At 35.3% G+C, this 12863-nt stretch overlaps 1 protein-coding gene across 4 annotated transcripts in view; it reads right to left on the reverse strand.

The window, feature by feature from the left end:
• Myef2 (myelin expression factor 2) overlaps positions 1-12863 on the reverse strand; it is a 50028-nt gene that overhangs the window by 34787 nt on the left and 2378 nt on the right. For all 4 annotated transcript variants that reach the window (XM_008849365.3, XM_008849353.2, XM_008849374.3 and 1 more), the window contains exons 2-5: positions 2968-3176; positions 1723-1775; positions 512-519; positions 319-412 (exon numbers count right to left, since the gene is read on the reverse strand). In XM_008849365.3, the coding sequence (XP_008847587.1) occupies positions 319-412; positions 512-519; positions 1723-1775; positions 2968-3176 (364 nt within the window). The remainder of the gene's footprint in view (positions 1-318; positions 413-511; positions 520-1722; positions 1776-2967; positions 3177-12863) is intronic.

The raw sequence follows: 12863 nt of genomic DNA on the forward strand, positions 1-12863 counted from the left end.
AACTTTTCTAAATACAATCTAAAAAATGAAAATGTGTATACCAAATAAGTTTGTCATTTTTAGATTTATGGGTCCTTAATTTTTTTTTTTAATTAGGACCCCTGTCCTAGAAGTCAATTAACTATAAAGAGTAACTACTTGAGGATTAATAGAAAATCATCTAAAATAAAACTACCACTAGTATACAATTCTTTAATAGGCATCTATGCTTTTTTTAAAAAAAAAAGTTGTTAAACAACTAAATGAACAAAAATGAAAAGCTAAAGAAAGCAAGCCCATATAGCTAAACACTTAAATTCCAAATGCAAGAACTCTTACCTCTTTAATGTTCAGAGGCCTTCCACTAAGATCATATTTGTTCATAGTTTCTAGTGCTTTCTTTACAAATTCTTCATCTTTGAATTCAACCACACTTAATAGGGGAAAACGTATAAGAAATGTTTATGCTCAGAGAATATTTTTCCAATCACAAGTTAAATTTGACTTAAGATACTTTAAAAAAAATTCTTACCCACAACCCTATATCCAGGATAGATTGCCAATATATGCAAAAGAAAAAATATTTTAGATCAGTAGATGAAGTTAGTAGTAGACTCTAATATTTAAGTCATGAATAGTAATCAAGAACACAATTTTGTTGTTGTTGTGTTTTATACCTCAGAATATAATGGGCAAGTGACCATGCATTTTTTTAAAATCAATTTTCTAATATGTCTAGCATATAACAAGCTTGGAGCACACTTTACTTCCAGATGAATTTTCTTAAAATTAAAATTAGTATTGCTGTACAAATTCAGTCAACAATAAATTAGGGAAGAAACTGAAGGCTCCAAAATACCTGTCCTTACATAGTTACAAATATTTTTCAAAAGATATATTGTGCACAATATATTTTCAAACCTAATCAAGATAGCAAATAAACAACTGTATTTTTAATAAAGTTCTCTATTGGTTTAAAGCTGGCTACACACACTTTAGAGGCATCTAGTTAAAAGCATGTAAAATAAATCACCTATGTTAAATATACTTACAGAAATCATTTTTAAAAATAATTCCTTGTGATTACTATTCAAAGTGCCATTTGAATGTGAGAACAGTTTTCATTTTTCATGTACCCAACCAGTTTTTGTGAATATAATAAGACACTCTTAGGAGCTTTCCACTGTATTCTTCAATATATGTACAGTACTCTTGTTGCTAAAAATCAAATTCTATTATCAACCTTCTATGTCAATTTAATCATCAATATCATTCATACCAATTGGTTAGAGCACTGCCTCTTGTGTAGTCCTGCAGGCTACTAAATAAAACTTTCCAATAAAAGTTTCAGAATTATATTCTAAACTAACACCCTTAAGCCATAGGCCTCTCATAAAACTCCTAGGGAATATTATCAATTTGGTGAGTTTTAAAAATATCCCTAAAGACATCAAATACAACAAAAAAAATCCTGTATTAAAATTTTATTGGCTAAGAAAGAGCATTACCTTACAGCATTAGAAAAATGAATGCCCTCTATGAGCATTTGCAAGACCCATCCCGTCCAGGTAGCTGGTTTGGTTGGTATGTGCCATACTTGCTAGTATAAAACCTCAAGTCTTACATAATAAAGTAAAACAAAATGAAACTTAAGTTTCCAAAAATCTGATACAAGTATTATACAAAAAGTAAACTGCTCAGGAACTTTTAAACCTCAAGCAGATTATTGCCCACAGCACTTACCCTTGATTTTCCTTCCGCATCCTTAAAGAGCTCCACGTATGTAACCTCACCAACTACATAAGACATACAAAAGGAAGATACCAAGAAACAATACATTTAAACACTAGTATCTTGCTTTACTGCACACCTGTGCACAACTCTACAGAAAAGCACCTATTATTCACCAACAATCAAAACCAGATCAACATACCTCCTATCAATAGCTATATAAATTTAACTAATTTTCAGAAATATACATCATCCACATTCTCTAAAAAAACTAACAACCATATTAACCCAATTCATACTGCAGATCATATTTTGGCCAGCATGTTGGTGAACAAATACACATATACATACAAATGGTCCTCAGCCTGTCATATTAACAACATTAGCACTTTTCACATAACTTTGGTCAGCCTACACACAACAGCTGTTTTAAGGTGACTTTCTACCTGAATGTCTTCAATCATGTTTGCCATCAGTAAACTAAATTTACAAGTCATGCTTCACAGCAAGCCACACACTTCTAAATAAAGTCAATGAATAAAACCAATCAAATAGTTGTCACCTTACAACAGATACACCAATGCAATTTTTAAAAAATGTATTAGAGAAGATCACCCTCAAAGCCAAGTACATAGTTTGCAGGACTGTTGAAACCAATTTTTCAAGAGATAACAGAACTAACTTTTACAAGATCAAGTATTAAAATTATTTTTCCCCAAAACCAACCATATGTGTAAGATGAAGGTTTTCAGGTCATTCTGAAAACAAAGCTGCAGCAGCAGTGACACAGTTTAGTACAGAACTGCAAAGACGGCAGCATGGCAGTCGTGACAATGCAAACAAAATGAATTCCACAGCCAGATTCCAGACTCCACCAAAACAGCTTTTGGAAAAAAAATCAGACCTTATTATACATACATTAACACACTAAATGCATTGCTTAACTAATGCAATAGTCCTTTAAAATCGATAAAAACTTCAACTAGACAAAGCAATCACTTTAACAAAATTCTTGGTGGCATGCAAATGCTGGCTTCGCTACTACCCACTAAAATGGCAAAAAGAAAAATACTTCATTTATCCATACTACCTTGTAATGAAATTGCCAAGTGGAAGAAAAGGAAAAGATTAATTCACGGCAAGAAATAAAAGTCATTTTTTGAGTCTGTGTGGCTAAGAGGAATAAAAACGTCTGCTTAGTTTCCCCCCTTACTACATGGAGATTATCCAATAGTAGGCTACTTCAGAAACTGTTACCTTTTTCTCTCATCAGATCCTTAATAGCTTGCCATTTCATGTCATAGGGAATGTTGCTAATGAAAACTCTGTTCCGATTTGGACCTTTCTTTTCCCCAGTGCCAGAATTCTTGTCTTTTGAATAGGGATGAAATCGATTGGCCTTCTTATTTCCTGTAGACTTTTCTTTTAGGTCAGATTTCTCTTCTTTCGCTGATTCATCATTCTCCCTATGAATTAGAAAATGAAACATCTTCAGTTGAACTTCTAAGAATGGAACTCTACATTAAATAAGTCGTTCACACTTGTCACTTCACAAAACTTCCAATTGAGCTAGACCTCAGCCAGAAAGTTAGAAAGTCAGCTGAGGGCTCTGAAAACACTTAGTATCATTTTGAAAGAACACTCTGGGCTTATCAACCAAACTTGTCAGTCTCTCATTTAACAATCAGCATATTTTCTTCTATACCAAATAGTTGTAAGCATTCAAAACCCCAGTTTTTCCCCCACATACTACCTACTAAGTGTTATGAGATACTATGCTGGTAGCAGGGGGAGCTATTTCTACAGTATGTAAAACCATTACATTTAAGACAGAATTAACTTTCTAGGCTTCACTCAACACTCTAAAAAACAATTTCAGGCTAGCAAGATGACACCTGCTGCAAGAGCCTGATGACCTGAAATCAATCCCAGAACCCACATTAAAGACAGAAGGAGGTAACTGACTACACAAAGTTGTCCTCTAACCTCAACAAACACACCATGGCTCACACAGTCGCACACATGTATCATATACACACAAGTAATAGTTTAAAATTTTAAAAATAAAATTAAAATATTTAATACTCCAGGCCTGGTGGCTCACACCTATGTTTCCAGCACTAAGAAGACAGAGGCTGGAAGATTACTACGAGTGGCAAGACAGCCTGATCTAGACAGTGAACTCCAAGCCAGCAAGGTCAGGGCTACACAGTGAGAGTGCCAACCACCCCCCCCCCAAAAGTAAATAAATAAATTCATAAAATGATTATCTGAAAGAGTTCATCACTCACAGGTTAACAAGTTTCTTCCCAGAATTTTCTCCTTCCTTAAACCCATAATCAAAACGCAGTCATGTCTACCTACTTAATACATATATACATTCACATAAGAGTATCAAGCCTTTTCTATTCCCAATTTTGATAAACACATAAAAATTTAGAATGTAACCTAGTATCTTCATGTTGAACATCCCCTCTCTTTTAAACAATAAAACAGGACACTTTATGGATTGTGTCATATTTATTAGTAATAGTACCTATAATAAAGGGATAGAGTTGAGTAAGAGGCAATTAAATGTATCATGAGTCAGAATTTATCATTTTTAATGGACCTTGTTGGAAAAAATTGAATTTATAAGACTTCAGCCACAATGCAACTATTGGTCTATGTCATATACTAATCATTAATACAGGATACATAGGATACAGGTAGGTATCAGAAACTTTACAGCTAAAAATCTGGATATACATTTAAAAATACAGTCTGCCTTTAAAAAGTAACATCCAAGTATATATGTGTGTCCATTGTAAGAGAATATGTGTGGCTGCCAGTGAGTATGTATGTGTGTACATGCCTAAGGAGGCCAGAAGATAGCTTTAAGTATTATCCTTAGGAAGGCCATCCTTGTCCTTTGACAAGGCAGTAGTCATTGGCCAGAAGGCCACCAAACTGGCTAGACTGCCTAACCAGGGAGCCCCAAGGATCCTTCTGTCTCCACCTCCCTGTGTTGGGATTACACCACAGAGTCCAGCTTTCTTATGTGGGTTCTGGAGATAAAACTCAGGTCCTCATGCTTGCAAGACAGCATTTTACTAATTGTTCTGTCTCCCCAGCCCTCAAAAGTAATCTGTTTACAGAAACAATTTAAGTCACTAATTAGTCAATTTAAAAATATTTCATTAAGAAAATGATTTTAAAGCAATTTTCCCAAACATTTATGAGTAAAAATTGCTAATGTTTTTTTTTAAATATGTGTGTGTGTGTGTGTGTGTGTGTGTTTTGTTTTTTGACATGGTCTCCCTAATCCCAGCCTGTCTGGAACTCAATATGGAGCCCAGGCTGGCCTCAATCTCACAAATATCCGCCTGCCTTTGCCTCCCAAGGGCTGGGAGGAAAGGCACACACCATTCCTGCCCCGCAACCCCAGCTCTAAGAATTTTTCTTAAAGCTTCATGGATCATTCTAATAACAAGTATCATAATCCAGACTATAAATTCTAAGTCAAGTAATTTGGGAGTGTATAAACAAACTTCTTACTATATTCACTTATTCCATAATATGGTAATCTTAGACACTTCTGAACAGTTAACAACACAGTCATAAATGAAATACATAAACTCTATGAGAATAAAACCTATCTCTTTTGGTATCCACAGCATATCTAAAACAGTGACTGAATGTAATGTGTACTAGATAAAATTTAATAAAGAGATAATTAAGAACCCATACCCAAGGAGTAGGGAGATAGCTTAGTAGATAAACTGCTGCTTATACAAGCATGAATGCCTGAGTTTGGATTGCCAGCACCCACAGGCAAGTCTGCAACCCCAAAACTAGGGGTAGAGATAGATTCCTGGAGCTCACTGGCCAGTCTAGCCAGATCAGAGTGAGCTTCAGGGTCATAAGGTGTCAATAGATAGAGGAGGACACCTTAAGTCAACCTCAGGTATACATATACATACACACACACACACACACACACACCATACTCACAGAGAATGGTGGTACATGTCTAGAATTCCACCACTCAAGAGGCTGAGGCAGAATTACCAAGAGTTCAAGGCTAGTCTAGATTACATAGTAGTTAAAAGAGCACCAAGCCAACCAGGGCTACTAAGGACCCTATCTCAAAATAAAAACAAATAAAAAGAAAAATAAAAAGAAACAAACAAACTGAACCCATGCTCATCTGAACAAATGGTGCCACCATCTTTCTGAAAGCTGCTACGATCCAGGAAGAAATACTGCTGCCAACTGGCTTTACCACCTTTTCAGACCTTCATTCGAACATCTTCACTATCAAACATTCGCTTTCATAAGAAAAGGCATGACCTGGAAGGGGTCTCCTCAACTGTGCAAACAGTGTGGCATTTCTGAAAACAGAAGCAAGCGACCAAAAGACATAGAGGCCTCTTCTCTGGTTCCTTGCTTATGGCAGCAGATACAGCAAACTTGTTTTTAATCTCCCTAAAGGACCATTTGCATAATAATGGGCTTACACTGAATTCAGTTAATGTTTCTAAGTCAGGGAACAGGTAAGCAGACAACCATATTGTCTTTGGACAGTATCCCTCCTCTGACTATTTTCTTCCTGGATGGATCTTTGGAAATGCACAAAATTCTAAAGTGCTCGCAAACTCCCTCTATTCTTCACCTAGTTAAAGATTACATGAATGTGATGAACATTTACTTATAATACTCCCGTGATTCATTTAAAAGTATATTAGTAGGATATTTTCTTTATGTTTACTTAAAGGATGACCAGAGAGCATTTAAAGTGTTCCCCAAGTAGTACCATCTTAAAAATACTACTGACTTGTTTATTTTTAATGTCTAACTTATCTATGGCATATTAGTTTAGTGGCTAGAAGGATGATCTGACAATTAAGAATCTAGGTGTTAGACAATTCCTGAATTCTATGGCATATGCTATGATGACAAAGTAAAAAATAAATGTGAAAACTCTTAAGATTATTAACAACCAAAATACGATATCCAAAAATTCTATATACTAGTTCTCAGATTATTAATTTTGACAAACCTTTCCCATTTAATGTACTTAAAGGACCCAGAAAACTCATGATTATCTGTTCCTGAGACTCAATTATATTTTTCCAAATTATCAATATCTATAAAAATCAATATCCAACAAGAAATAAAGAATCATAATATTGTTATGTGACTTTTTAAAGTATAATATTCATATGCACTCCAATATTAATCCCAGTACCAGGGAAAAAGACCCAGTAGAAAATTTATAGTGAACAATACCTACATTTAGGAAAACAGAAAGACATCGAACTACCTAACTGCGTACCTCAGGAAATAGAAAAAAACAATGAAGCACGAAGTTAATAAAAGTGAGGAAATAACAACTGTCAGGATATAAATAAATGAAGTACACTAGAAACTTTATAAAGAGCAATAAAGTGATTAAATTATTTTGAAATGATAAATAAAAACTTTTAAACTATAAAAAGACATCAAACAAATCAGAAGTTAGAATTGAATGACAGAAATACAAGGGATAAGAGACTACTGTGAATCCGACAAATTGGAAAATCTAGAAGAAATGGTTAAGATTCTAGAAACATAAAGCTCACCAAGACCACATCAAGAAGAAACAGAATATTTGAATTAATCAATTATAAGATAAGGAGAAAAGGAAGAGTTTTTCCAAAACATTTTAGGACAAAGATACATAAGAAAAAAAGGAATTACAGGCTAATATTCCTGATAAACAGATACAAAAATCTTTAACAAAATGCTACTAAACTGAATTCAACAGCATATGTAAAGGATACACATTATGATCAAGCAAGACTTCATTCAGGGAAGCAAGGATGGTTAATATATGCAAACTAATAAATGTGCTATGCATTAACAGAACAAAGGATAAAAAATTCAAATGAAATCAGGTGTGTTGGTACACACATGTAATCCTAGCATTCAAGAGACTGAGACAGGAAGATCAAGACACTAAGGCCAGTGTAAACTAGACAGTAAGACCCTGTCTCAAAAACCAAAAACAACTAATAGCACCAAAAGTTAAATGATAGTCTCCACACATACAGGAAAATTATTTAACAAAATTCAACATGTTTTCATGATTAAATAAAAAAACTCTAAAAAAAATTATTTAGTAGGTCCTCCTCCATGGTCTATGAATCTCCAGCCACAGATAGTTGGTTATATTTAAAGTACCGATGTGAATTCTCCCCTTTTATGTGGGCCTTAAGTCCAATTAGACAGTTACTGATTACTCACAAGATAAAAGTGTCATTATTGCATCATTAGGGATATCTTGCTGGGCCAACCATTGTTGAGGTTTGAAGGCTTAATTTCCCTAAACCAATACAATTTCTAACTGTATTCTCATACTTATCCTTAAACTCACAGATAAATGTAGCTCTCACCCCCTCATCAAAAAAGCTTCTTTTTTACAAAACATGATGATCACTGAGAACCACAACTGGTCCAAAGGTAGGGAATGGGTAACCACGGGGTCCCCAGCCTTAAATGATATGCTTAAAATGCACTGCCCGCTATGATGTGTTGTGCCAGACACTGCTGTGGTGACAGTAACTGGCCAACAAACTACAGCAGTGCAGTAGTGGCACTTTGATCTTAGGGGAAATCAATAGCTACCTAATTAGACTTGTGTGGTGCTGTAAACACAGCCAAATACCTGTGGCTAGAGAGGTCACAGATCCTAGAGAAAACTCTACCTCTGTCATATCCCTAGACGAATATAAGTTTTTAAATAGTTTACTATTTTTATTTCATGTGAATAGGTGTATTGCCTGCATGTAAGTACACCCATGTCATACAAGCCTGTGGAGGTCAGAAGAGGGTGTCAGATCCCCTAGAAGTGGAGTAATGGATGGTTGTTTGTCACCATATGGCTGCTGAGAATAGAACCCGGGTTCTCTGAAAGAACAGTCAGTGCTACTGCTCTTAACCACTGAGCCATCTCTCCAGCCCCAACAAATGTAATTTCTTACTATATGCTAAATATCATCCTTATATTTACAGAGATGTATACCACTTACCTCTCATCAAAGAAGCTTCCTTTTGCAACTGATGACTAGTACAGAGTTCTACAACTGGTCACAAACAAAGAATAAGTGCCTGAGAGATGCCCAGCCCTAAGTAACACATCTACAATGGAACCACTACACCTAAGGCTTGTGGAACATAGTGGAACAGGGGATAGTGAGAACACTAATGCATTTCTCAATTCTCACTAACAAAGCTTCCTCATGCAACGGAGTACTACACGCACAGGTCACAACTGGCCAAAGTGTAGAGAATAAGAGACTAAAGAGTATCCATTGGTGGGGGGGGGGGGGGGGGCGGATATGGTGGTACAGACAAGGAAGAAGGTATAAAGATGATTAAGATATTTTGTATGAAATACACAAAAAATCAATTAAAATATACAAAAAATAAAATAAAATGCAACTCCTATAGGTAAGGCTCAGGAAACATCACAGAAGAGGAGGCAGAAAGAGTGTAAGAACCAGAGGACCAGAACACCTTTTGCTAGACAGTGTCTTTCAGACATGACAGGGAAATTGTGCCCGTGAAATCTCAACTATATAGTTGCCTGTGCAATTAATTTAACTAAGGAGATATCAAAGACACAGAACTACTTTTAAAAAAATGGAAGGGACTAGAGAGATGATGGCTCAGCAGTTAAGAGCATAGCCTGCTCTTATAGAGGACCTGAGTTCTGTTCCCAGCACCCATGACAGCTAACAACTATCTGTAACTCCAGTTCCAGGAGATCTGAAACTATCCTCTGGCCTTTGCATGCATTGCACAACATGGTGCACTTACATGCATACAGGCAAAGCATTCATACACATAAAATAAATAAGTAAAAAAAATTAAACTCATGAAAGAAATTGAGGATGACATAAATAAATGGATATTCTGCATTTATTGAGAAGAATTAATCTTCTCAAAATGTCCATATTATCCTAAATGATCTACTAATTCAATGCAGTCCTTGCCAAAATTCCAATGTCATTTTCCATGAAAATAGAAAAAGAAATCCTCAGATTTGTATAGAGCTACGAAAGACTCCAAAGGCTAAAACAATCTTAAACAAGAGCAAAGCAAAAGGCAACATATTTACTCATTTCAAATTATAAAGCCATAGTAATCACAGCAATATGGTACTGGCACATAAACAGACAGATCAAAGCAGGAGAAGAGGAAAACAAGAGGCTGGCAATGCAGCTCAGTGGTAAAGCACTTTTCTAGCATGCATAAGGCTCTGGGTTCAAGCCAAGGCATGTACTTCCCCTCCCCCAAATAAAAGCAACGAGTGTTATTCAAAAGAGGCAACAAGAACTTGAGTTAGAATAGAAAACCATGATATTGTATATATTGAAATACGTGCAATCAATTATCTTTGACAAAGATGTCAGTAATATCCATCAGGGAAAGGACAGTCTCTTCAATAAATGATATCAGTATAACTGATGCCCATGTACAAAAAAACATGTAATTGGATTCTTATTTTGCAATGTATATAAAAAAAATAACCTCAAATGGACTAAAAACATCTGAAACCATCAGGTCTAAGAAAAACACACAGAGAAAAAATCCATGACTTTGGTCTTAACAATGATTTTTTTGAATGGCACCAAAAGCACAGCAGCAATAAAAGCAAAAATAAGCAAGTGCGATTACATCAAGCTCAAAAGTTCCTACATAGCAAAGAAAACAAAATGAAAGGGCAGCCTGCAGAACGAGTGAAGACATTTGCAAACCATGTATCCAATTACAGGCTAATATCAAAGTATATAAGGAACCTACACAATTAAAAAAAAATGAAACCCAAACAACAACCCAACCAAAAACTGGGGAAAGGGGGCTGAGAGATGGCTCAGTGGTCATCACCACTGGCTGCTCTTGCAGAGGACCCAGATTCTATTCCCAGCTCCCACTTGGTAGCTAACAACTGTCCATAACTGTGGTTCCAGGGTATCTGATGCCCTCTGGGGAAAGAACCTAAATAAATACTTTTCTACAAGAGACAAAAAATGACCAATCAGTTTATGAAAAGGTGTTCAGTATCACTAAAGATAAGGGAAATGGAACTCAAGCCCACAATGAGGTATCACTTCACACCTGTAAGAATGGCTATTATCAAAATGTCAAAACATGACAAGTGCTGGCAAGGATGTGAGGAAAAGAAAACACTTAAACACAGTTGGTAGGAATATGTATCGGAAAAACAGTAAGAAAGCTTCTCAAAAAAGTCAGAAACCAAATTATCAGATGGCCTTGCAAATCCACTTTTGTGTATTTATCCAAAGGAAATAAAGCATTATCTGCATTCTCATGTTCACTGTATCATTCAGAATAACCAAGATATCAAACTAAACTGTCTGCTGAACCATAAATGATTAAAGAAAAGGTGGATGTGGGCATGAATATATTCTGATGTGTATACACACACACACACAGAGCAATATTATTCTGCCTTATAAAGGAAAGTGTGACATCTGCAGCAACCTGGTTGAACCTTGAGGATACTATGCTAAGTGAAATAAGCGAGATACAGCCTGATGACAAAAATAAAACTCACAGAATCATTGAGTAGATCATTATCAGACCTCAGAGGGGAGTAGGAATGAGATGTTAGCCTAAGGATACAAACTTCCAGTTATCAAATAAATAAGTTCTGGAGACGTAATAATGTATAGTGTAATGCCTATACTTAACAATGAACTCACTGTATACTTGAAATACATCGTTAGTTGCAACACTCACAAAAAAGTGCTAGCCTCATAACGTGATGGTATATTAATTAGCTTGATTGAAATAATCATTGCATAATATATTCCTGGTAAATCATGCTGTATATCTTAAATAGACACAATTTTTATTTTTCAGTTATACCTCAGCAAAGCTGAGGAACAAGAATCCAAGCTCTGATCTTTACTCATATGAAAAATCTGCTGCTCTATTAGCAAGGGCTCCCCCTTGCCCCAAAGTTAATATTTTCTAAGTATTATAATATAAATCAATATCCATATACTTGAAGGTTTTAACCGTACATGAATAATGAAGAGTCACAAGAAGACTGCTTTCCTTCCAATTCACATAGACAGATAGAAAGGTGTCTTTAATGCCTTTTCAAAAAATGTGAACATGCCAACTAAATCTGCATGAGCTTCTGGATCATGAAAGTTCTTTTGCATTTCTTCAACAAATACTTAGGACCTTTTCAATAAAGATTAAAAAGACAGCAGTGTCTGCCCTCAATGACTGAATTATCTTAAACAAAGTTCGCCATAACCCTGATGCCAGCAGCACTCGTTTCTAAACAGTATATGTTATAAAGCAACAGCTGGTCATCAAGATTCATCTAATGAATTCTTACAATTAAAAGCATAGTTATCAGCCCAAGGTTTAGGCTTGTTAACCAACCCTACTGGTTCACAGTAGATTTATGTAAGATTTAGGGCCCTACATGTTCAGTGTGAATGCACCATGCTGGTCCATCATAGGTACTTACAGAATAGACATAACAAGAAATCTCTTAAAAGTACGCTGGTTTCTTTCTACTCAACCTTGGGAAAATAGGGAAAGCAATGAATTTGAAGTAATATAGAAACACGCTGTATTTACTACTAACATTTTTTTGCCGTATATTTTTCTCTCCCCAAATAAGAAAATGGGTCTTTTCCTACCTCTCTTTTCCTCTCCTACAATGCAACTGTAAAAGAGACTAGATTTTCATCTACCTGATGACTTTATAGACATACACAGGTGCCACGGATCTGAGTGCAACCAATTATGACTAGTAATAATCAGATACATACAGATTAGAGACGCATGAGCCAACATCTCAGTGTTATTAGCAAAAACAGAGTCTTTCTGTAAGAAACAGTATATTTTAAAATGAAATGGAGATCTTTTTTAAAGGTTAAAAACTCATTCAATTTTATGTCTTACAGGGTTTATACTGAGCTCAATATTGTATAACTGTATTAATTCAACTGTGAAGCTAAAAATTTGCAGCCAATTTTGAAAGAGATGCATCTTTGCTCTGGAAATTGCTATTGAATATGTTAATGCTGTAATGAAATGCTTCTTCTAATCATGTGGTTATTAAATAAATCATTTTTTAA

Source organism: Nannospalax galili, unplaced genomic scaffold (assembly GCF_000622305.1).
Source record: "Nannospalax galili isolate Female #2095 unplaced genomic scaffold, S.galili_v1.0 scaffold891, whole genome shotgun sequence".
Taxonomy (NCBI): Eukaryota; Metazoa; Chordata; class Mammalia; order Rodentia; family Spalacidae; genus Nannospalax; species Nannospalax galili.